The sequence below is a fragment of the Osmerus eperlanus genome, chromosome 14 (assembly GCF_963692335.1).
Source record: "Osmerus eperlanus chromosome 14, fOsmEpe2.1, whole genome shotgun sequence".
Taxonomy (NCBI): Eukaryota; Metazoa; Chordata; class Actinopteri; order Osmeriformes; family Osmeridae; genus Osmerus; species Osmerus eperlanus.
In genome coordinates, this window is record NC_085031.1 from 3,801,247 (window position 1) to 3,827,371 (window position 26,125).

A 26,125-nucleotide genomic window follows, 5' to 3' on the forward strand; every position below is an offset into this window, starting at 1 on the left:
GCGATCCTTGAGGAAACTAACATGGGGTCCATGTTAGGACCATGTTAGGATGTTTATGTCATAGTAACATTAATACTATGCATGAGGTACTGTATTGTATTTTGTGTTGAGTAAAATTGTCTGTAAGGAATGTGTGGGGTGTTGTTTTTCCCCATGATGGTATTTGAGTTTGGCATCAGGCTCTGCCAGATGATCACCTTATAAGGTGCAAAAAAAAAATCCAGTATCAATTTTGGCAAGTAAAAATATATATAAATAATTCCAGAAAATGTTTCTGACAAATTGTACACAGGTTGCCTGATTAGAATATACAAATATTTGTGGTGTACCGTTTTTCACTAATTACAATTTATTTGTGATAATCGAACGCCCCTTAGTGGACATTGTTTGCACTGCTGATCTCAGAGTGTATTTTGCAGTAGGAGCGTTTCCTTGAGACAATGTTTTGATTTGATTAGATTTTTCTAAATGTTTTATATAAAAATCTTTTATTCTTTGTGTTATCTCATTGAGATAGTGTTTTGTTTTAGTTGCAAAATTAAATCAACGTGAATTACCTTTTAACTTGCGGCAAACATTTTACCTAGTACTCGCCAGCAGAGAGCAGTGTTGTTTAACTGTGGCTAGCTTCACACAGCTTGTCCCTAAAATTGTATTTATGATTTATACCTCTGTATTTATACCATTCATAAAATAAGAAATTGAATTACCCTGGGGATTATCTTGATTTATTTTGTGATAGTAAACACATTTATAACAATCTAGCAAATGTTCTGACTTATGAAATTGTAACACCAGATGATTGGAATATATGCTAACAGTGCTACTGTATAAGAATGGTCACACTTAATTAATTTAAATGTTCCTCGCCTTACATGATCCAAAATCGATATGGTCGGCGGCATCCTTTTATCGTACACTGGTAATGTGAAGTGACCTGTCTGGAATGCAGTTCTCAGTCTATAAAGCGGACGGGCAATAGGACCGTCCAGATCTGGGATAGGATCGTAAATGCGCCATGAATCTGTATGAGTACTAGCTAGCAAAGCAATCATATAGCTAAAGCTAGTTGTTGCGAAAACAGAATGTTCCTGCGCTGACACAGACAAGCCGCCCCATGTCAAAAAATTCTGGACAGTTACAGTATATTGCAGGAAGAAACTATAGGCAACCTATATCGGGTACTGGTATGTGAAATAATAGCGTGTTATTAAAACGTTAAATGGTCGCTATTTGTAGTTTTTTTTAATCTACATAGCTAGTCTGGCTATATTACCTCTAGCAATGCTAGATAGCTCTACCTTTGTCGGAAAATCTGACTGCTGGCTAACGCGTTAGACAGTGCTAGCTAGCAAGCTTGCTAACGTCGTTAGTCAGTACAGTAGATAGAGCTAGTGACTGACAGTTCATTCTCCGTTTAATCTCTTTGCAGCAAACCAAGATGGAGTGTGAGTGGAAACCAGACGAGCAAGGACTTCAGCAAATCATACAGCTTTTAAAAGAGTCACAGTCGCCTGATACCTCCACTCAAAGATCCGTACAGCAAGTATCCTTTGGCATTGCTCGCAGACGAAAGTGGAAGTCCAGACATCAGTCTGTTAGCTACAATCTGGGTTTGTGTCAGCCACACAACAGCGGCGGGTTACCATGCTACATTGCTAGCGTGTATATACCGACACTGACAGCTGGCTAGTACGCTGGTAATAGACGTATTGGTAGAAATTGATATTGATTATTAATCATTGTTTTGTACTTATTGATAGTGCATGTTCTAAAGCGGCAACTAGTACGTCGTTAGCTTGTCGTCTAGGCTATCACTATATAGCAAGCAGATTTTGACAGCTATCCATCTAACGTTGATCTTAGCTATAGCTTCAAATTAACCACACTGTAAAGAGGGTCATCTCATCATCAGGCCTAATGTGTACTGTCAGTGTTGTGCTGTGCCTATTTTCCTGCTAGTAATGGTGTACGATGACACATGAAAGCTATGTCATGATGATGGGGGTTTGTTAGCAGAATTGGGTACCTACCTTGATATTTGTGTCAAATTAAAATCGGAATGTCCTCTGTAATACTGGGTATTCTGTATCAGAACTCTATTAGACCCTTCACATCTAGTAAGCATATTATCAATAGTGGGGACATGGCCATGTTGGAACAGAGAAGGCATGAGTTGTCTACAACATACTTTACTGGTTAAACCGACAGATAAGTGTACTGGTAATGGAGTCTAAGCCTGTTTGGTGCTCAGTAAAGGCATCACGGAGCAGGGTGGGCACTAGGTAGTTTGTCAACTTGGTCAAAGCCTGGTTAAGGAGATGACTGAAGTGTCCATAGAGATACTAGCTGTTATGGTATGCAGATGTTACTGTCTTCTATCTCGAGTGGCACATAGCCTGTCTGTGTGTTGGGTGAATGGCAGTCATACAGGGGGGATGAAAGAGAGGAGGGCTCTTTGCAATAGTTATATGGCTCAGTAATTAACGTGATAAGCATCAGGTGCTGCTGAGCCTGCACTCCTACGTTCCTCAACCTTCTCGTCCTCAGAGACTCGAACAGCTCAATCAGTTCCCAGACTTCAACAACTACCTGATATTTGTTCTCACGAAGCTGAAGTCAGAAGGTAAGTTCCATTTCCCCCCCCCCCCCCCACCACCACCACCACTAATCATTTTGGCACTAGTGTGCCTCTACAAGTTGGTGTTGCTGATGTGTCGCAGTACCGCCTCTGAGTACAAGCCAGGCGTCCTCGACTAGAGCAGCCCCCGCTTGATAGCCTGTCACCAACTCGATGGCACAAGAATATGGGTCACTCTAATTTTAACCCTAATGCCGGCCTCCAGTCAACTCCAGACCTGACAGGCTGGACGGTTGATGACCCAATGATTTTGTCCTCTAAGCCATTGAGTTTGAGATGGGCATGTGCTATGTCAACTGTCCACAGAGAGGAATTTTATGATTATTAACGGGAATGATTATTGCTCCTGTAATGTGGAAAATCAGGACGTGATAGATGACTTGGTTTAGTTAAAGCAAGGACATCTAGCTCCTTCATTTGATAAAAGGCTGAAATGACTTCTGCAGCATGCAAAAGCTCTTATTTAATCCCAGTGTAGAAGACAGTCCGAAGCTGTCCGCATCTGAGCGGTAAATGCATTTATTCCTAATTGGCTGTCCTGCTGTTGCCATTCAGAGTTCATCTCACCTACCTTATATGTCGATGAGCTTGTACTCATTACTTTTTTACAGTCTGCTTGACTATCGGAAAAATGATCTGCAGACCTCATTTTATTTGAAGCTTTCAATTTAGTTTTTCCTTTTAGTTTTAATTTAGTTTTCCTTTAAGCAAGTGCACAGTAGAGTACAAGTGGCCTTGTGTTTGTGTCACCGTGACCTGGCTGTAGCGACATTGCTTGGCTGACTCTCTTTGGGACGCCGGCCAGATGCACTGATTTGAATGATATTCAAACCTCTGAAAGCCCACAGAATTCAAATCATTAGGAGATCGCTGCACTGGAAACGCGCCCAGTCTCCTTGTTTTCAATCGGCAAATGTCACGGTCCTTTTTTACTATTCATTTATTATTGCCCCGTTATGCATTGTGTTCTAAGAAATGAGATGTCCTGAGAAATTGTAGAATTCGCTTCATCTCTGGAATACGTCTGCCCCGACCCCCCCCCCCCCCTTCCCTCCTCCCCCCCCCCCCCTCCCCCCCAGACGAGCCGACCCGCTCCCTGAGTGGGCTGATCCTGAAGAACAACGTGAAGGCCCACTACCACAGCTTCCCCAATGGCGTGTCCGACTTCATCAAGAGCGAGTGTCTGCAGAACATTGGAGACGCTTCGCCCCTCATCCGGGCCACCGTGGGTGAGTGGGAGGACACCAGAGAGCCAGAGGTCCTACTTTAGTAATACAGTATACACACCACCATCCAGTCAACACCAGTGTTAGGCTTGGCTCTGGATGAGACTGGTTTATGTGTTGGCTATCGTACCTGTCACAGTGTAGCCCGTGTGAAGTTGAAAATAACAAGATGCAGCATATGGTTTCTGCGTACTTTCGGCACGGCTCATCTATATGCTGTTCTCAATACATTGCCGAGTTCATAGAAATGTAGGTAATTTGGGTCTTCTTGTTGGTCGTGCTTGTGGTTGGGCAGCACTGTGTTTAAGTTTCACGTTTTGTTTTGCTCTTTGCAGCAAGTACAGGTACATTTGACAGTTTTGTCCATCCTCAATCCTATGTTGTGGTTTTAAATCCAAATAATACAAAAATAGGACTCTCTTGGAAGGAATATAAATGAATCCTAATGCTTTGGGAGCAATAAAAACGATATACAGTATATTAATAATTAATACCGTGTCACGGTGAGCGAGCCGAACAGGTTTGCACGGTGTCCTCATATCCAAGCCCACCGGCACAGCCCAGTGCTGGGGCTCCGTTGCTGTGGTTACCAAACATCTGCGCTGAACACAAATCACCTCACAACAACAGATTTATTTCAGAATGCAGGTTTCCCGGCCGCCTGTTCCTTCTGTTAAGGAAAGCTTCCAAAATGGCGGAAAATCGAAGCTTCTTCTCGATGGCGCTGCCCAGTGCCACTGCCCATACAGACTCCTAGGTGTGACACTGGGTGACACTTGATGCCATGGGAATGGAAATGGTGTTCCTCTTGAGCATGTTTTATAAAAAAAGAGGGAACAGAGTAAAGGAGAAGGTGGAGGTGAGACGTGCAAAGGCAAGCGCCACGTCACATCCATCAAATCGACAGTAGAATGTAGTTGAATAGGATCGGGTGGAGCTAGGATGGAGTCAAAAGGGCGCACTGTCTGCGGTCCTTCTTTAACTTTGTTTAGAGCTGTCTGCTGGAGCTCTGAGCACTTCCCCCCCTCTGTCATCCCTCGCTCTCTCTCTCAATCTCTCTCTCTCCCCTTATCTCTGTCTCTCTTGATCATCCACTCTCTCCGGCGCCGTCTCAGGTATCCTCATCACCACCATCGCCTCCAAGGGGGAGCTGCAGAACTGGCCGGAGCTGCTGCCCAAACTCTGCCTCCTGCTGGACTCGGAGGACTACAACACCTGTGAGGTGAGTGGGGGGGGGGGGGGGCCCTGCTCCCAAGCTCTGGGTAAGACCAGGGAGCACTGTTGCGATCTTGATGTCGTCCAGCTCAGTGGCGGTGGTGTGTTCCGCATCAGGGAAACGGTTTGAAGGGCAGAGGGGAGCCATAATTATAGAGTGTGTGTGTGTGTGTTGGGGGAGGGGGGGGGGTGAGAAGTAGCATCTGGATGGCATCCTGCTGGTTGGATCAGCAGAAGGCAAAGTCCCTCAGCTGGATTTGAACCTCCAACTAAAACCAGCTTATTCACCATGGAATCCTTTCCCCTTCGTCTCCGTTCCCTTTATCTACAGCCGGGGGAGGGGAAATAAACTGACCCCGTTTCCAGGCTCCCATGTGAACCCCTGAACGGCTTCCTTAAGGAGCGAGCCAGCAGCCCGAGCGTCTCCCCCCGAAGGCTGGATGGATCCTGCTTGGTCTCGACGGTCCTCAGCCTCTGTCCGCCGGTGGCTAGTCGCCGCTCCCCCGGGTCCCCGGGGAGAGCGTGCCTCGCTTAACAGAGCCTCCCCGGGAAGCAGCTTAACAGAGCCTCCCCGGGAAGCAGCTTAACAGAGCCTCCCCGGGAAGCAGCGTGCTCCAGCCCAACAAAGGGATCCTTGTCGTCACACAGCGGAGACGCGTCTTGCAGGCCACCACCTCGCGTTGCCCGACCACTTCGCAACCTTGAGCCCGCTCTCCCTTGTGACTGCCCCGATGGTGCACTCGCCCCCCCCCCCCCCCCCCCCCCCCCGTGAGTGCGTGCGCCCGTGCGCCTGCGCGCGTCCGAGAAAAGAGCGAGGGCGTGTTTGTCCAGGCAGTGATGTATGACTGCGAGCACATGGTGTCTTTGTCGCATACTTGGGGACATTTGTATTCAAGTCAGGCGTGTTGCAGGTGTGTGTCGAAGAGGGTTGAGCCGTGGCTGTGGAAAACTCCCGGCTAACTCAGTCACAGCAGATATATTGCTTACCCTTTTTAATGATTTCATATGTCTCAAGTGAAATCAAGCCGGACACTCAGTTTCCTGTCCTGCTAACATCGAGCTGCATCATGGGGGAGCGCTCCATTGCAACAGCTCCTAAAATAGCCTGGCTATACCATGATGCCTTGCGGTGGCTCTGTGGCGCCTTGCCAGAGGTAGTAAATATGAAGCCAACGCACTGCACTGGTGCTTCACAAGTGAGCTGATTGAGGGGGCCACGCGCTCGCACACGCACGCACGCATACGCACACGCATACACACACGCATGCACACACGCATGCACACACGCATGCACACACGCATGCACACACGCATGCACACACGCCACGTTCCGCTCATAAGCCGTGTGCCCTGCACATGCCAGCGACAGCAGGCTTAATGCAGATGTGAGGGTTTGAAGGACATTTACATACTGCGCGCGCACACACACACACACACACCCTAAGCACTCCCCTGGAGGGTCCGCCACACGTACAGTACATATATTATTAGAACTCTGCCTTCTGTATGTCAGTATTCACATTTTTCAATTTGTGTTATTAATTCAATGTTAATGATCATGGATGGCAATCTCCATCATAGCACTTCTACTCTAAAACGGGTCCTGTCTTAAGCAGGACAACGTACCACCCAGTACAGTCAATAACATCTGTAACAGTATGCACTATTCTCCGCAATCTTTATTAAGTTTCCTGCTGTGCAAAAGTGATTAAACTTCCGTCAGAGTAGGAAGGATGTGCATGGAAGGAAATGTTGGAAATATGTTCTGCATCTTTCCCATAAATAAACTAACCACAAAGCCTCTCTGTGCACAGGCACACAGAGCTCACTCACAAGTCTAGATTTAGGTCAGCTATTTGCTGCAGAGGAGATTGTGTGTGTGTGTGTGTGTGTTTGTAATGAGGAACATTGATAACGGAGGTTTGGTAACAGGACTATCCACACTGCATATTTTAGAAAGAAGGGAACTTTAGGGAACTTTTCGCGTAAAGAAGTGGGCCGGGAGATACCGCTGAGTATGTGGAACCTGTAAGCTAAAGTGTGTGTTTCTGTTTGTATCTGTGCACACAAAGATGGTCCTGACTGTATGCACACGCGCACACAAACACACACACACACCAATCTGCTGTCCACTGCTGAAAGCGTCTAACAATGGGTATGTGAGCTTCAGAGCTGGACCCCAGAGCATTGGAAGCAGGTGACCTGGGGGGGATGAATCCCACTTTCTTTTACGTCACGTGGACGGCTGTGTCGCGCTTACCTGGGGAACACATGGTACCAGGATGCATTATGGGAAGTAGGCAAGCCGGCGGAGGCAGTGTGATGCTTTTCGACAATGTTCTGCTGGGAAACCTTGGGTCCTGCCATCCATGTGGGTGTTACTTTGACACGTGCCAGCTACCTAAGCATTGCTGCAGACCATGCACATTCTTGCAGACCACGCACATCCTTTCAAAACGGTGTTCTCTGATGGCAGTGGCATCTTTCAGCGGGATAATGCGCCCTGCCACAAAGCAGAAATGATTCCGGAATGGTTTGAGCAACAGAGTTCAAGGTGTTGACCTAGCCTCCAAACTCCCAATATCTCTATCAGGGCTTGAAATACACTTTTGTACTTGGTAGCACCGGTGCGCTCAACTTTAAAAAGTTAGGATCACCAGCAGAAGTTTAGGAGCACCCCCCGAAAATGTTCATGTGCTCTTTCTCGCACAAATGCTTCCAAGTATATTTTTAGGTTGACACAATTTCGAGAGCGAACCCCGTCTATCCAGTCGAGCATCTGTGGGCTGTGCTGGACTAACAAGTCTGATCCATGGATGCCCCATCTCGCCACTTTCAGGACTTAAAGGATCTTCTTGCCATGACATGATAACAATTTCATAGTTCAGGGATGACCTTGGCTTATACTGTCCGCTTGACAGCAAATCCAAATCAAATCAAATTTATATGTGTAGTCCTTTTTACAAGCAGTGTCACCAAGGGCTTCGCATACGCCCATAGAACCCTCAACCAACCAAGACCCCCAAGGAAGACAAGGAAAAACTCCCAGCCAAACTCGTTAGAGGAAAAAATTGAATAAACCTTGGGAGGAGCCATTCAGTGAGGGATCCCCTCCCCCAGAGACGGCTAGACGGACGACACTGTAAAACACTGACTTGGATTGGCTGTCACACCAGACTTTGTAGCTCAGTCTAACTCAGGCACTAGCAGCAGTGTTCAGACCTGCTGCTAACACACTATATCCCCACTAACATCTGGGGAGGGAGACTGTCTCCCCCCCTTCCCCAATGCCTTAGGACCCTCCCCATTTTGTAGTCTGGAGGGCTGTGTGTGTCTGTTGGGGGGGGGGGGGGGGGTGGCGGCTGTTCCTCTTTGCCCCACCCAATCTGCCCACTATAAAAAGCCTGGAGCAGGTGTGTGTGTCCCAGTGAGGCTCCGCAGACCGGCGGCAGACCTCTTTATTTAGGTTTAGCTGGAGAGAAGTTTCGCTGTGGTGATTTACGGGCGGTTCGATTTGTCAGAGGTCAGGTGTCATGTCGCTGAGGAGCTCTGCGCTCCGACGGGACGCTGGAAATGACATTGTCACAGGGTGTCCCTGGAGAGCCATGGCAGAGGAGGAGGGATCCTTATTATTTTCGGGGGTTTTTTTGGGGACATTTTTGTCGTGATTCAATGTCTGACTTTTCAGTTTGATTCAATGTCATATTTATTTATTTTTTTGGGGGGGGGGGGGCGCCAGGAAATGTCCCCATTCCTTTTAAAAACAGTGATTTCAAACATCTTCTCAAACCAGACGCGCGGTGCGGGGGAAGCGTGGGACGGACGGGCACGTTTGTTGAAGCGTGGCTCTTCCCCGGCAGGCGGAGCTTACAGTCCTCCAGCATCGCCGTCATTTTCTGCCTTCACCCTTCCAGCGGCCCGGCCCTGGGGAGCCCATCGCTATGCTCAGCAGCCATTCTTCCCCCCCTCACCCTCACTTACAACTCCCGTCTGTCAACAGTGTGTGTCACGCAGCTCGACACACACACACACACACACAGGTCCTTCAGGCCTTCCGAGCTACCAAGCCACTCCCCCCCCCCCCCGCCCCTCCCCTCCCCTCTGCCCCTTTTCTCTGAGGGGTTTCATGTCTGCTCTAGTTTACCCTTGGTTGTGACCTTGGTTACACTGTTCCTTGTCCTCGACAGGTCTTCTCTGGCTGCAGGTAGAAACCTTTCCACCATGACATCCATGCAGACCAACACAATAGACACACACACACACACACACACGGTGTGTCTCGTAGCTTTGATGTCCCTGTCTAGAAACTGTCTGGGGGAGGAAGGAGCTCAGGCCTGCCGTGGCGATGGTTGCCATAGAAACGGCCCTTAGACAGCCTCTGCTGCTGTGCTTTTGGTTACATATGCTTTTCAGACCACTCTGTGTTTGCGTGTGTGTGTGTGTGTGTGTGTGTGCAAATTTCTGTGTGAGAGAAATGGGGGAGATTGACTCCCCCCCCCCTCCCATCCCCATCACCAAAGGACAGTGTTGGCAGGTACTTAACAAGGTTATGGGACAATTTTGTTATCCATCAGCTATGTGGTCAAACCCTCTTTTTACAGCCACAGAATGAGAAAAATAACAATAATAGCCAATGTGATGAATGTTTTCCTTGAAGAGGGTCATTCATTGTTTTCAAGCATAGGTGCTTTTAATGCTCACTGCAAAGATTTATGTTTCCATTACATCATCATTTTGGATACAGCTGGGTGTATAGACAATTTAAACGCTAAAACGTGTTCAGGTGGAGACATGCTCAGGTTTTATGGGGCTGTGTCAATGTTGGCATGAAGTCGGCTTGTCCCTGAGGTTTTATGGGGGAGCGGGGTTAATGTTCGACAAATATTTATTTATGCCCCGATGCACGGAGTATGACACTGAAACATCCTCTAACCAACCTGTCTCTCAATTTCTCTCCCACCCCCCTCTCTCTCTCCCCCTCTCTCTCTCTCTCTCCCCCTCTCTCTCTCTCTCCCCCTCTCTCTCTCTCTCTCTCTCTCTCTCTCTCTCTCTCTCTCTCTCTCTCTCTCTCTCTCTCTCTCTCTCTCTCTCTCTCTCTCTCTCTCTCTCTCTCTCTCTCCTCCTCTCTCTCTCTCTCTCTCTCTCTCTCTCTCTCTCTCTCTCTCTCTCCTCTCTCTCTCTCTCTCTCTCTCTTCCCCCCCCCCCCCCCCCCCTCAGGGAGCGTTTGGAGCCCTGCAGAAGATATGTGAGGACTCGGCGGAGATTCTGGACAGCGACATGCTAGACCGGCCCCTCAACGTCATGATCCCCAAATTCCTGCAGTTCTTCAAGCACAGCAGCCCCAAGATCAGGTCTCACAGAACTCACCATCTGAGCCCAGCTGGTCTCTCTTAAATGATCTCCAGCTCCGTCTCTCCCTCAACCCCTCTGTCCTCCCTCAATCACCCCTCTGCCCTCAATCTCTCACACCTCTTTCTTCTCTCCATCCCCAATCGCACATTCCTCCGTCCCCGATCGCTCACCCCTCTCCTCTCGATCGCCACACGCCTCTCGTCTCTCTAACCCCGAACACTGTTCTCCAGATCGCTCTTCCCTCTATCCCCGATCGCTCGCTCCTCTCTCCCACCCCTGTCTGTCTGTCTGTCCTGAGGTTGAGGAGGGGAGCGTGGAAGACAGAGGCTGCATTGATGAGGTGGGGGGGGGTGGATATGTGATCTAAGTTGGTGCACTGGTTACAACCCCCCCCCCCCCCATGTGTGTTTTCCAGGTCACACGCTATCGCCTGCGTCAACCAGTTCATCATCAGCAGAACCCAGGCTCTCATGCTGCACATCGACCCCTTCATAGAGGCAAGTCTACATCCTAAACTATCCCGGCCGACCTCTGACTCCGACGGTCCTCCTCTGTACCCTCGAACCAAACCCAGCTCTTACCCTTGATGGATCATGCTACACTGAATCACACACACACACACACACCGTTCCAAACTCTGAGCAGGAGGAAGACAAATGGTGTGTGTGAAGCCTGGAGACAACCACATAGCAGGCAGCTGCATCCGTACCCACAGTCCCAGCCAGCCAGCCAGCCAGCCAGGCAGAACAGCACGGTCTGTGTCCCCAGGAGGGTCCATGCTGAGAGCAGTGTGTCAGTGGGTTAGCACTGAGACATCAGCAGTGAGGGCGGGCCCTCTGCACTGTCCACAAATCCAATTCCAGCGACTTGGATAAGAGGCTGTAATCCAGACGAGTGCCTGGTCATGGCGGTCACGGCTGATAAGCTTCTGAGCGGGTCAGCTGGGGTAGCGGACGGAGAGCTGGACAGGCCAGACAGGGGAACAATGAGAGATGCCGCAGCTGGGAAAAGATTCCCGGGTCAACACTCTCTCTTTCGCTCTGTCCCCCTCTCTGACATTCACATGCTTAGTAACTCCACGCAGTTCATGAGGTCCCTCGATGGTTTGCGGGTTATCTGTGGGTTATCTGCCGTTATTTACTCGAGTTCCTTGTGGGGGAAAGTTCAAGATGATTGGCCGCTGGTTAGTTCCGTAGGAGTCCCTGTGTGTGTGTGTGTGTGTGTACCTTTTTTAAATGGCGCACATGGCGTCTACAAAACAACTGACTGTCACACACAGGCACCTCGCGAGGGTCCTTCTTTAGACAGATAGTTCCTCTGATTCTCCATGGAGGCTCTAGAAGAATCCGGAGAGAATTCGGGTTGATAATGAATCAAATCCAACTTTATTGATATAGTCCCATCTAACGTGTGAAGGATAGTTGCTGTGAGTGTACACCTCCTCTCCCTGTCTGTTTATAAGGTTAGTATAGGTTATTTCAGCTCCTGGTTGCACTATCAGCAATATTGCACTATTGTACTTCACTTGTCTTAGGTTAGTATAGGTTTATAAGGTTAGTATAGGTTATTATGTGTATTATGTGTACAGTATTTAGAGGTTTAGTATACTGTATTGAATACTGTATATTATTGTATATTAGGAGTTTTACTATATTTTTGCTTCTCATAGATGTAATCTATGTTCTGTGTACTTATATGTTATGCCAGGTTGCTTTGCGTTGTCTTGTCCTAAGAATTTCAGTGCCCAGTCTGACCCTGTGTTGTTCTGTGCGTCTGACAATAAACTTGAACTTGAAACAGGTCATTTTCTCACCCTCTTTTTCTCTCTCCGTCTCCATCTCTCTCTCTCTGTCCGTGTCTCGGTCTCCTTCGGTCTCTGTCTCCCTCCCTGTAGAACCTGTTTGCCTTGGCGACGGACGAGGAGCCGGAGGTGAGGAAGAACGTGTGCAGGGCCCTGGTGATGCTGCTGGAGGTCCGCATGGACCGCCTGCTGCCGCACATGCACAACATCATCGAGGTGAGGCCCACTGCCTGCCCGGAGAGGAGAGAGGGGATGGGTGGGCGGGCGGACGGGTGGGTGGATGAGAGAGAGAGATGGCTGGAGAGAAAGAGGGAGGGGTGGAGGGATACATGGTTGGAGAAAGATGATGGGTGGGAGGGACAGGAAAGGACAGACGGACGGAGGGAGGGAGGGAGGGACGGACAATGACTGGGCGCAAGACATGGAGAATGAGTTCCAGGGCCAGTGTCCAGCGTTTCGCACTGCTGTCACGGTGACACCTGCTGGAAAGACATTGTAGTGCAGTCAGCGACATCCACTTCTTATCCCACCCTTGTGGGTGCGCCTCTGCAATCATTCAACGACAAAAAGAACTACAAATGTAAAAGGAAAAACTCAATTTCCCATGGTCCTCTGCCCCAGTACATGCTGCTGAGGACCCAGGACCAGGATGAGAACGTGGCCCTGGAGGCCTGCGAATTCTGGCTCACACTGGCCGAGCAGCCCGTGTGTAAGGACGTGCTGGGTGGACACCTCTCCCAGTGAGTGACACGCACGCACGCACACACACACACACACACACACATCGCTCCGGCAGAGACTCCCTATGATTTATCACCACCCCTACTAATTCAGATCAGACCCCCCGTCCTAAGCTGGACGTCTGCCTACACCAACCCTCTCGCCCCCTCCCCGACCCCCCCCCCCACCCCATGCCCTTGGCCGGGTCTTGATTGAGAACCCTATCTGTAACCCTCGGCTCCAGCATCTGACACCACTGACACATTAATCAAGGAGCACCAGTGTATTTAGGGCCTGAGTGATGTCCTGGAGGCTCTGACCTGTCCTTGCCCCCTGACGGCCTCCTGTCTACTTGTCATGATTTTACTCCTCCCCTGGCTCTCTCCTCTCCTCCCCTGCCTCTCCCTTCTCCTCTCCTCCCCTCCCCTGCCTCTCTTCTCCTCCTATTCCCCCCCTCCTCCTCTTCTCCTCTCCTGCCTCTTCTCGTGTCTTCTCATACCCTGCCTCTCTTCCTCCTCTCCCCCAGACTCACTCCGGTGCTCGTCAACGGGATGAAGTACTCTGAGATCGACATCATTCTCCTCAAGGTCAGTCTCTCTGGAACTCTGAAATAACCTGCTGGGTGGGGGGGGGGGCTGTGATCTATTGGCTACCTCTCAGTCCAATGTGTCTCAATCTGCTGTGTGTGTGTGTGTTTCCGTATGTATCAGTGGTTGTGCCAGCGTATGCGTGTTTGTCTGAGACCGATGTGAGTGTGTTCAAAACTAAGCTACATTATGCCTTGCTACATCCCTGTCTCTTGGTGAACTGGTACCTCCTTGGTGTGAGTATGCAGAGTGCTCTGAATATTTAGCAGGCATACATATGGATGTTGTCCTAACTTTCGGTCTGTGTGAGATAGACAGGCTGACAGATGGACCCAGACTGCACTGGAACATAACGAGAAGCCCTAGAGGCAGCTAATTATATCATAGCAAGAGCAATGACGTGTGCGTGTGTGTTGTCAGGGCGATGTGGAAGAGGATGAGGCCATCCCCGACAACGAGCAGGACATCAGGCCGAGGTTCCACCGCTCGCGCACGGTTGCCCAGCAACACGAGGGCGACGGCATCGAGGACGAGGATGACGAGGATGACGACGATCTGGATGACGACGACACCATCTCCGACTGGAACCTGCGTGAGTGTCACCCTCTGGCTGGAGAGAGAGTCCTCGCTCTCTGAGCTGAGCGTTCTTTTCGACGTCTTTATACTTCCTTTGACGTGACGGGACAGGATGTGATGTCACGGGTTGTCCCGTGACGCCTTGGAAAGTCATGTGATGTAATTTCTTTACCTTTGCCTGTCTTTGTACGTATGCGTGTGTGTCGCGTGTCCCTCCTGCAGGTAAGTGTTCGGCGGCAGCGTTGGACGTGCTGGCAAACGTGTTCAGGGACGACCTGCTCCAACCCATCCTGCCCCTGCTCAAGGAGCTGCTGTTCCACCAAGACTGGGCCGTCAAGGAGTCTGGCATCCTGGTGCTGGGGGCCATCGCTGAGGGTGAGGAGGATGGAGGGAGAGGGGGGGGGAGGGGTAGAGAGAGAGAGAGAAAGAAGGAAGGAGAGACCAGGGGTAGGGGAAAGACGAGAGAGAGAGAAGTCTGTCTCCCTGGTACAGGGGGCCGTTGCTGAGGGTAAAGAGGAAGGAGAGAGTGAAAGAGAGAGCGAGGGAGGGGAGAAAGAGACAATCTGCCTGAGTGAGGTCATTGAGGGGAGCAATTATAGGAGCAGGGAAGGAGAGGTAGGGATGAAGCCTGGGGGGAGGTGAATATTCAGTCATCCACTCCTACGTGTGTCAAGTCGGCGAGAGTCTGAATCACCTGCTGAATATAAACAGCTCATTTCACACAGTGCTGCCATTGTAGGAAATGGAAGTCAAGACGTCTAATTCCTCTCCTCTCTCCTGCCCACTTCATCCTAACCGTCTCCTCCCTCCTCTCCTCCTCCCTGTCCCACCATCCTCCATCCTCCTCAGGCTGCATGCAGGGCATGATCCCCTACCTGCCGGAGCTCATCCCCACCTGGTCCAGTGTCTGTCGGACAAGAAGGCCCTGGTGCGCTCCATCACCTGCTGGACGCTCAGCCGCTACGCCCACTGGGTGGTCAGCCAGCCGCCGGACACCTTCCTGAAGCCCCTGATGACGGAGCTGCTGCAGCGCATCCTGGACGGCAACAAGAGGGTGCAGGAGGCTGCCTGCAGGTAGGGAGGGGTGTGTGTGTGTGTGGTCTTGTTTAGGGGACCAAATGTCCTCACAAGTATAGTGAAACGTGAAAAACTTGACCTTGTGGCGCCCTTTTGCTTGGGCCTCATAACCTCAAATGCTTTTTCAAGTGGATTTAGGTGTATATTAGGGGTCGACCGATATGCGTTTTCAGGGCCGATACTGATTATTACAGATCAAGTAGACCGATAACAGATATTTTGAACCGATATATATGTCTAGTGTAAAAATGAAAATTAATGTCAAAATTAAGAATAAAAAGGCCTCTGACAAAGGCTCTCTAAATTATTTTAACCATATCTTTAAGTCTGAGAACTGTTAATAATAACAACATTAATATTAAAATCGGCCACGCCGATAATCGTCCACGCCGATAATCGGTCTACCCCTAATGTATATCCGCAAGCCTTCTGATTCTAAAGTTGTCTCCCCCTTTTATCACTCACCTCACCTCTCCACCATTTAATTCCCCCCCCCACACTCACACTGTTCCTCCCGTAGTGCGTTTGCTACTCTGGAGGAGGAGGCGTGCACTGAGCTGGTCCCCTACCTGGCCTACATCCTGGACACGCTGGTCTTCGCCTTCAACAAGTACCAGCACAAGAACCTGCTCATCCTGTATGATGCGATCGGCACCCTGGCCGACTCTGTGGGACACCACCTCAACAAGCCGGTACGCACACACACACACAGGATCATACACTTGTGCATTTACATATAATTCATTTAGCAGACACTTTAATCCAAAGCAACGTACAAGTGCAAATAGAAAGTAAGGCAGGAAGTCAAGGATTGAGGAATGGCCAATGCAAAATGACCACATCTCAGCTAACAGCCATGGTGCAACAATAATAATATATGAGCTACAGTGTAACTCACTAATCATAAACTGAGTATACTGCAGCAAAAACAATGTCTTAAGTGCAACATAATTTGTGGGGGCAAGCACCCACACACATCCATTCATATTTTTACAAACACACACTTGCACAGTCAATCATACGCTCATACACACACATTTTCTCATACCCTCATACAAACACACACACACGTGTTTTGGTGTATGTTATATGTCTGACGTGATCTCACCCTGCCGGTGTCCAGGAGTACATTCAGATGCTGATGCCTCCTCTAATCCAGAAGTGGAACCAGCTCAAGGATGAAGATAAAGATCTGTTCCCTCTGCTGGAGGTCAGTAGGCTCCCCAGATGTTCTGCCCTCCAACTGGTCTGAGTCTCGGCTCATTCTAGAAACCCCCCCTTGTGCCTCCCCTCCGTTAGCTTCGCACTCGCAGCTAAACAGCGCGAGCTCAGTCGAATCACGACTTGTTGTTCAGTCGCTCCCTCATATCTTCCACCTCCAGCTGCTCATGTCGGGCTGACCGTTTGATCCCTACGTCTCCCTCTTCTTCTTTTTTTCCCGTCTCTCCTCGTCTCTGCCCGTTTCTTTCTCCGTTTGTCTCTCTCTCTCTGTCTCTCAGTGTCTCTCGTCCGTGGCCACGGCACTGCAGAGTGGCTTCCTGCCCTACTGTGAACCCGTCCTACCAGCGCTGTGTCAACCTGGTCCAAAAAACCCTGGCCCAGGCCATGGTGAGTCTGTTGGACCCCTACACACACACACACACACACACACATCCACACACTCCCTCCTAAACTCATGTGCGCACACTCTTACGCACACACGTACACACTCGTATACACTCAGATATACAGATGTATCCCCTCACGTACAAGCTGCAGAGTTTGTGCCATGGTCCTGTGAGGTCCTGGCTTTAGGCTGCTGCTCACCTGTGAGAACCATGTGCGTGAGAATGAGATGGCGTTTGTGCACTGCTTTTGTTGCGACTGTATCCCAGCTTGTAAACAACCCGTTGTTTCTGCCATCCCGGTGCGTGAGTTGGCACCCGACTCGGGCTACTGGCTGAGATGAAAAGGAACGCGTGTTGGCGAAACATTTGGAGGCAATCTACTCTTTGTGGGTTGTCACGCTTCAGGAATGTTGGATCTAATTGTTTCAGATCCTTCCGTTCCCCTCTCCTTCCTCCAGCTCTGTCTCCCTCCCAACTACCTTTTTCCCCGCTCGCTCTCGCTCAGTGTATGACACTGAAACATCCTCTAACCAACCTGTCTCTCAATTTCTCTCCCACCCCCCTCTCTCTCTCTCCCCCTCTCTCTCTCTCTCTCTCTCTCTCTCTCTCTCTCTCTCTCTCTCTCTCTCTCTCTCTCTCTCTCTCTCTCTCTCTCTCTCTCTCTCTCTCTCTCTCTCTCTCTCTCTCTCTCTCATGCCTCTCCTTTTTTTTTTCCTTCTCTTGTCATTCTTTTGTATAATCTTGACCCTCAAAGCTCCACCAGTCCCAGCCAGACCAGTACGAGGCCCCTGATAAGGACTTCATGATCGTGGCGCTGGACCTGCTCAGCGGATTGGCTGAGGGCTTGGGGGGCAACATTGAGCAGCTGGTCGCCCGTAGCAACATCCTGACCCTCATGTACCAGTGCATGCAGGTATGCTCCCGAAGTGCCAGACCATCTGACCAGTCACCCACATGACCTATTTGTTATTTGTGCTTAGCCACTGACACAGAGATCGATCAGGCGTGTCTTTTCGCATTACACAATGAAAGCCGCCCGATCAGCTGATTATGCGCAATTTTTCCCTGAGCTCTCTTCCTGTTTCTTCCCACCTTGCCTCCGTCCTTCTCTCAGGACAAGATGCCGGAGGTTCGCCAAAGTTCCTTTGCACTCCTGGGGGATTTGACCAAAGCTTGCTTCCAGCACGTCAAGCCATGCATCGGTGGGAACTCTTGCCACCTGCCGTTATTCGATAAAACGAAGCCAAAATCGAAACTTTCTGTTCGATATCTAGACGTCAGGCTCTTGTTGTGTGTGTGTGTGTGTGTGACCACACTCTCCCCTCTCTCTCCTCAGCTGACTTCATGCCTATACTGGGCACTAATCTCAATCCTGAGTTGATATCAGTGTGCAACAATGCAACATGGGCTATCGGAGAGATATCGATACAAATGGGTGAGTTTTTGTCCCGTCATTTCTTTTTGTCTCCTCTTTCTGTGTCTGTTTTTCTCCTTCCTTCGCTTACTTTTCTGTTTCTCACCACACACACACACACAACTGACCCGTCCAGATTGATCAATACCCATCCACCCCCTGCCACCCCCCCTCCTCTGTCCCAGGCTCTGAGATGCAGCCGTACGTGGCCATGGTGCTGCACCAGCTGGTGGAGATCATCAACAGACCCAACACACCAAAGACCCTGCTGGAGAACACAGGTACCACACGGTGGCGCTGCTGAGCAGCCAATGAGCCATGCCAGCCAGCCAAGCCAAGCCAGCCAGGCCAGCCAGCCAGCCAGGCACACAGGAAGGGGCTCTGTCCACACAGGCCCTCGACAGCACATGACCAGGCCTCTATACAGGCCATGCGTGCCAAGCAGTCTTTTCTAGCCTCGGGCGCCTACAGGTTTCGCCGGTTCCACCCAAACTAACACGTCCACTATTCCACCCACTAATTGGTTACTAACTTTGGTAGGCCTGTTTGACCCTCTAAGTATATTTAAGAAATATATATATATATATATCGATAATTTGGCGAACCTTGTAGATGTCCAGGCGTGCTATTAACTGATACTGATTGATTCTGCGCTCTGTCGACAGGTTTCGTACAATATTCAGTGTAGAGCACCAGACAATGACCGAGATTAGTTTATTGATATTTTCCTTACTACCATATGATAGGGAAATTGTCACAGCTATTTAGACAACGGAATGCTAACTGAATTTAACTAACAAGAGATAATCCCACTCTAAACATGTTCTGTTGTCTTGAGAGATATGTAAATTGCACTTATTTTAGAGCCCACTACCATGGTTACGCTCTGCCCCTACCACACACACCTTTTGTCATTGGAAACTGGGCTGTAATGAGCCAAAATGGCCGCTCAATACAAACAAGTCAACCTATCTAGGCTGAGGCAAGGGTGAAGTGTAACCTGCTCAACTAACCAACAGGGACATATACAGAACTTTGTAGATGTGTTCTGTTTGTTTGTCAGTTTATTTATTTGTTGTGTTTTAGTTACTGTTTTTTTAAATGTGAATGCATATCTGCCAATAGATGTTGAATGTTGTTTAGTTAAGGATGGCGGATGTTTGGTGCAGGATATGCATTGGTACTAAAAACCATCAGACAAGTCGAAATGATCCAGCGTTAAACAACAGTAACACTTCTATCTGCCTTATGTTAGAAAAACTTGGCAGCTCTCAGTTAAACTGATCCACGGAGAGAATCAAGATGTCATGTGACATCAAATATAAATGTTGGTCTCTAAAAAAAGCTTGACAAATTAATAAACTGATTGCCTCATACAGACGGAAGAGATTCATAACCCTAAACCCGCCCCTCCGCGCTCATGGGCCACATATAAGCCTATCCTGCACTGAACTCAATTTCTAATTAGCCTATCATCTGCTTTCTGCATGTGTCATTGGACTGTTCATGAATGCTTGTTTCTTAATGAGAATGTTGCATAGTTCTGTGTCTCTTAAACTTAGGTCCCCTCCTCCTGCCCTGCTGGATACTAGTCTCCTTTCATCTAGTTCACTTGGAGTAATCTGTAATTTCTTCAAAAAAAAATTATCTATATATTTATTTTCTGTTTCTTCTGAAAAGATAACCTTTTTGTGAGTTTAAGGGAGAAACCTCTGAAAGCCCAATGAAGGTGCTTATATTTATCGAAGGTGTATGAATGCATATTTCAGTTGGAAAGATTGAAAATGTTTTATTGAACCATAAATCGTCCTTTTACATACAGTACTGTAAAAATCACTTACTAGGTTGCCCATAGCACGTAAATAGAGGTATTTTTCAGATCCGCTAGACTTGCATGCTGTCCATTGCATTGTGGAAGATATTGTGTTGTCAAAGGGTTCTCCCTTAAACGTTTTGTCGTTTTTAGAGTGTCATGTTCTGCATTCCTACCCCTTTTAGTGAATGGGGAAGTTAGAATCAACACAAGTGAAATCTTCTGTTAATAATCATACACAGATTATGTTGATTTTATGTTTCTGAGTTGTTTGTTTGTTTTTTCTTTATTTTTTCTCCTCCCCCCCTCCCTCATTGCTCATGTCTTGGTTGGCGTTTGGTGGTGTATAACCGTGGTTGCGTTACCTTAGCAATAACAATTGGTCGTCTTGGTTACGTTTGTCCTCAAGAGGTGGCACCCATGCTTCAGCAGTTTGTAAGACCCTGGTGTGTATTATTCAATCTTTTTTATTTCATTCATTTCCTTCTCTTTCCTCGACTGTCTCCCTGTCTGTCTCTCTCTCATCCTCCCCTGTCGCTGTCTTCTCTCTCGCTCCTCCCTGTCTCTCTTTCTGGAAATAAGTCATTTGTTTCTTATGAATCAGTCCTTAACCATTGCCAACCATGTAACTAATACTGTCCTCCTTAGGTCTTCTGTGATTTGTTTTCTTCTCGGTAGCAACTCCATGTATTACACATTGATTTATTTGATTTGCAGTTTTTTGTCGTTAATTGTCCCTAACAACTAATCAGTGCATGGGATTAGATTATCACATGCCTGCTGGTTTTACATATACAAGAGGAAGGATCAAAAAAGACTTCCTGTCTAGATAATTCCTCCAAAAATCGTCCCCCTACTGTTTCAGTAGTCCTCCAGCTGCATGCGCCTATCCCAGAATGCACTACCTAAATATTCTCCCGTATCAATGAAAAGTAATTGGCATTTATAAAGGTCCTATCAGTCTGGATAGGAAGGTCTTAGTGTACATGCTCCAGACCAAAGCGACTAGACTTTAAGAAGTGCTATTAGAAATATTAGTAAGCTAATTTTAGAATGATTTCATTACTGAATTGTGTTCAGAAGGGCAGCGTTGTACTGGTGCCGTTTGTCTGATGCGTGCATGCTTAGTCCTTAGGACCACGTCTGAGAGAGAGAGGATTTTTAAAGTTAGGTTTACAATTTAAATTGATAGTCTTTTGTTTTAGTATTGAGCTAAGACTGAATTAATGCTAATAATGCTTATGTTATCAAGACTACACACTAGTTATTTTTATGTTTACAGGTACTGTAAGTAAAAAAAAAAAAAAATAGCGCAGTTGATAGATAATTTATCATCACTCGTAAAGATTAATGCGTAATTTAAAATAATAATTGTATATATTTTTCAAGGTAGTTTCATTGACTTTACTTATTGGTCAATGGTTCCAAGCAAATGAAATAATGTTGTACTGGCTATACACATGTTTCTGTTGCTGAAGTTTTCCTGTGGTTAAATGGGTTCGTTCCTGTTGTCAGGTGCACCTCTCTACGGAATATAAGAGACAACGAGGAGAAAGATTCTGCTTTCCGAGGCATCTGCACCATGATTAGCGTCAACCCTGGAGGAGTGGTGCAGGTGAGTTCGCCCACTAGTGGACAGAACCAGACCTGCTTCACCAGTAAAATGGCTCCTTGACTCTGGTGATAACCTGAAGTAGTGTCGTGGATTCTGCACTCACCAGTGACCCCCCCACCCCCATTTCTCCTAGGATTTTATATTTTTCTGTGATGCAGTGGCCTCCTGGGTAAATCCAAAAGATGACCTGAGAGACATGTTCTGCAAGGTACACTGTATGCCATTATTTAAGTATAGAATAAGGTTGTTTGTGTGTGAGGGTGAATGGGAGACTGGGCGTGCATCTGTCTGTCTGTGTGCGAGTTTCCTGTCTACCTACGATCTCACAGTAGGAATTGTTGTCTCTCAGATCCTCCATGGATTCAAAAACCAGGTGGGGGAGGAGAACTGGAGGCGGTTCTCTGACCAGTTCCCCCTGCCTCTTAAGGAACGTCTGGCCACCTTCTACGGGGTCTAACCGTGTCCATAGGAATGGGCCTGTTCAAGGGGGTGAGTCTCTCTTTAAAAATGTCAAACAAATAAGTCTAGTGTGGGTTGTCAACTTAGCCGTATGCCAATATGAGGCTGTATAATTGTACCTGTGTGTCACCATTCACTCACAAGTCCTCCCCTCTGTCTCTCTGTTCCCAGGTCAGTCCATACGGGAGACGACAGGAGTCTCTTAAACCCAGGGATAAGTTACCCTTTACTGGGGGGGTAGGGTCTGCCAGCTGGGGGAGGGAGGGGTTGCACACCCCTCCCCATCCTTCTGGACGGGGTGGGAGGGGAGGAGTTAGACCAGGCACTCGACGCCCCCCCCCCTCTGCATAGGCAAGGGGGGAGGGGGGTGACCTTCAGGCCAACTTTATCATTGGAGAAAATTTAGTTTCAGCTATCCAACGCATCTCAATCAGAGACTGAAGAGAAACGGAAAGGCCTCTTCTTTCGTATTTTCACCATTTTTAATTTCCAGCCTTTCATAAAACATTCTCTAAGCTCCTCTTCAGCACTGCAGAGCATATATCTGTTGACTCTGTAAAAGCTATTTAGATCGGGTAAAATCATGAGTTTTATACTGACTGAGGGTGGAGGGAGGGTGGGCGGTATTGTGGAGAATCAAAAACCCATCAGTCGGCATCTACCACTCAGTGATAGATGTGGGGGTGAGGGGGAGGGGAACTACAAGCACTAGACTGGATTGTACCATAGTTGTGGATCTGAAATCAGGAAATTGCCTGGAAATGCAGTAGGTCTGTATTGTAATATTGTTTCCGCAATGGTGTGGACAGCTGCTAGTTAACAACTAACCGCGGTATGGTAATGGAGTAAAAGGCTGATGAACTATCATATTTAGAGACTTTTTTCTTTTTTTTAAGCCAGCAACGTTTTATAGCCAAAAAAAAGGTGTCGTCCTTTGCATATCTTAATAAGAGTATGATAATTGCATTGTCTTTACTTGTAGTCCTCAATCAAATGTCTGCTGTCTCTAGATATCTGAGTGGAGTGGTTGAAAACAATAGATTGGTGTGTCTTTAAAGATTTAAAGAGACATTCAATTCAAGAGCAATTCAAAAGTAATTTTAGAGTATTTCGATTACAACTGGTCAGAAGTCGTTTACTCTGCCAGCCAGTCAAAAATGGCATCACAGATGTAGTATTATTTGTTGTGGTTGAAATTAAAGTAACTTGTCTTAACGCAGAGTGGGGGGGGGGGGGTGGTGGTGTGGGGGTAGGTAGCATGCTTGCATCATGACAGGGAAGGTGGTGTTCATCTTTAGAGTGCTGTGTGTGTTGCATCGGATAGTTGTGATGTTTGCATCACCCTGTGATGAAGTTCCTTAACCTCTGTGTTTTTACTCCATTTCAAAGTTTTTTTTTTCGTCCCCTCTATGCTTGCCTGGGGAGCCTCTATAAATGTCTACTGTCGCAAGCATGGCTAGGCTATCTCGAAGGTAGCTCGTATAGTAGTACGGTCTCTAGGAGCTAGGCTGTGGATGAGAGAGAGTGTGTACATATCTGTAGCCATCTCTTGAGCGACGCCGGTCCTCTTCTGTCCTGTGCCGTGGATGTGGCGTGCTATGTGCGTTTACCGGCAAGCATATCACACTCCCACATTCTTACGTGAGTCGACGTGGCTTTACACTGCTCCGCAGCCGGCTCTCTTCCAGTGGGGGGGGGGGGGGGAAATGGCATACAGGTGTTCGTCATGTATAGTGTCCATTATCATCGTCGTCATCGCCATGTTTGCGTTTCTAGAGTAATATTAGGATACGAATCTAGTCCTACATTGGTGTTTGTGACCTCTGTGCTCCAATGCAAACTCGACAAACAGCAAACTATTGTTATAGTGAATCTTTTGTTCCTCTTTTTTATTTTTTATTATTATGTACTGTGGTTATGCCGTTAGTTGTTTTTGCATTTTGTGTTAAAAGCATGATCTGGAGGATGATTGTAATGATTGTTTTGAGTGATTGTGTTTTGCGGGGTACTGATCCCTTGCATGTTGGTGGCCCTTCACATCCCAGTCTAGCGGGGGGAGGGGGGGTATTTTAATATTCAACAAAGCTTTGAATAAAAATAAATCATAATTAAGGACTATTTCTTTGCAAAACCCACCCTCTTTTTGCCAATTTTCATTGAATCCAAGCCGACTGGAGCATTTTACTATTCGTGTTTATCTTTAACTATTGTCCTACCTAGTCATTAACTTTTCAATGCTGTGAAACCAAGATTTAGGAATACGATCTTGTACTCAATTTTCCCTTTTTCGTTTTGTGTTTGTTATGGCTCTGAGAATCAAAAAAAAGTGGAAGTGTTTGACTGTCTGATTGTATCCCATGATGAAGTTGTAGGTGGGCAGGGGTGGGGGAGTCTCTGCCCAGCCAATCAACTCGGCTCTGCTGGTCAGAGAAATCCCTGCAGTACTTTAAGGCCTGTGTTAAGGCCATATTATGCACTCAAAAAGTAAGATATGAAAATGTAATATGCAGTGCCGCTCGTACATAAATTGTACAGTAATAATTTATTGATAGTTGATCATGGGCACGTTAAATAATGCTAAGTTTAGAAGTATTATCCTCTCCGTTGATATGTTGGTATATTTTGTCTTTTTTTTTTTAAGATAAATAATACATTATAAATTGAATGACCTAACTCTTTAATTCATTGATTATGATTGTTAAAACTGAATTTAAATAATATTTTAATGAGGAAATTATTCAATGACAATTAGTCCTATTCTTTTATTATTGGTCAAATGAAACAACAGAAACAAAGCATCATGGGATATGTGGAGGCACTTGTCTTTGTTTGTTGTGTTGTGCCATGTATATTTGGTGTCCTGAAGTTTGAAATAATTTAGTCTTTGTCACATTCCAGCTGCTTGGCATGCAAACAAGGAGGAAGCATGGCTTAACTGGGTCTGTCCACTTAGGACACTGCATTTAAAGACACACAAACTAAAGAGCGAGAGATAGCAAAAATATTTTTAAAAACGCATTTGCTGTCGATGTGCTGTCTTTACCGACGTCCTCTGCTATACAATTTAGTTTCTCTACTTGAATATTTGTTGTAGTAACCTCAGGTTGTTTTGTGTTTACCGCTGTTATTTTGTTGTTGTTTTGCCTAATGTATGCCTTTTTCCATCTCCCTTTACCAAAAGAGATTAGTTGTAAACCTCTCCTATTTCAACCATGAACAGTGTGTATATGTGGATGCTGTTCAACATTGATGTTAGATACAGTATGTGTGCTAGATAGCTTACCAACAGGATTCTGAGAGATTAAAACACACACCATTTTTTTAATAAATATTTACCAGACACACTGATATTGAAATCACAACTTTGGTGAAGAAGAGAATAAGAAATTGGAAAGAGTAACCTTGCACATAATACATGCAACTTTGGCAAAGTGATTGTAAGAATTGTAGTCGTTTATATGTAGTGTAATAATATACAAGATGCCTTGAGAGCTATTGGATAATAATTTAGCTGATTTATCTGAAGAAATATGTGATACGCACAAGCAACTTGTGCTCACGGCTAGGTGTCCAAACTGAGGTATTTAATATTACAAAGAGTATAAAACGCTTTACGTGTCCCTTTATTACAGCGTCAACCAACAACAGCAGAATGTCTCTTTCAAACGACAACTCCTGGATACCCTGTGATGTTTATTTAACTATGAAACTTGACTAGAATTTCTCCAAGTCTGCCTTCACCTTCACTCGCTGTAATGGGAGAAACTTCATTTCGAATTGTGACAATATGATTTTATTTTTATTTTCCTTTTTGATAAGTAAGCTGCTGAAATTTGAGAAAAAATATTTTTTTGGGGCCACCAAATATTTTGGATCATGCAAAGAATCTATATTGTACTGTAGTAATTTTGTAATAACATTTGTATGAGGTAATGGATGTGAATGGTTATCACTGCTTGGATCTGTACATTGTTGACAATAAATTGTTTACATACATATGAAACGCTTGAATTTTGTCTTTT

The 26,125-nt window shown here is 47.0% G+C and overlaps 1 protein-coding gene across 1 annotated transcript; it reads left to right on the forward strand.

Moving 5' to 3' along the window:
- The first annotated feature begins 1,047 nt into the window (after positions 1 to 1,047).
- tnpo1 (transportin 1) lies at positions 1,048 to 26,106 on the forward strand. Its single transcript, XM_062477611.1, is given in 27 exon segments — positions 1,048 to 1,181; positions 1,433 to 1,546; positions 2,551 to 2,626; positions 3,721 to 3,870; positions 4,983 to 5,089; positions 10,300 to 10,433; positions 10,850 to 10,931; positions 12,329 to 12,451; positions 12,857 to 12,975; positions 13,482 to 13,542; positions 13,963 to 14,134; positions 14,341 to 14,493; positions 14,968 to 15,003; positions 15,006 to 15,192; positions 15,716 to 15,887; positions 16,319 to 16,405; positions 16,695 to 16,754; positions 16,756 to 16,803; positions 17,557 to 17,715; positions 17,917 to 18,004; positions 18,139 to 18,237; positions 18,402 to 18,497; positions 20,400 to 20,475; positions 21,545 to 21,644; positions 21,778 to 21,852; positions 21,994 to 22,133; positions 22,275 to 26,106. Coding segments are annotated over 25 exon segments (2,673 nt in total). The 5' UTR covers positions 1,048 to 1,181; positions 1,433 to 1,441; the 3' UTR covers positions 22,102 to 22,133; positions 22,275 to 26,106.
- The last annotated feature ends 19 nt before the right edge of the window (positions 26,107 to 26,125 follow it).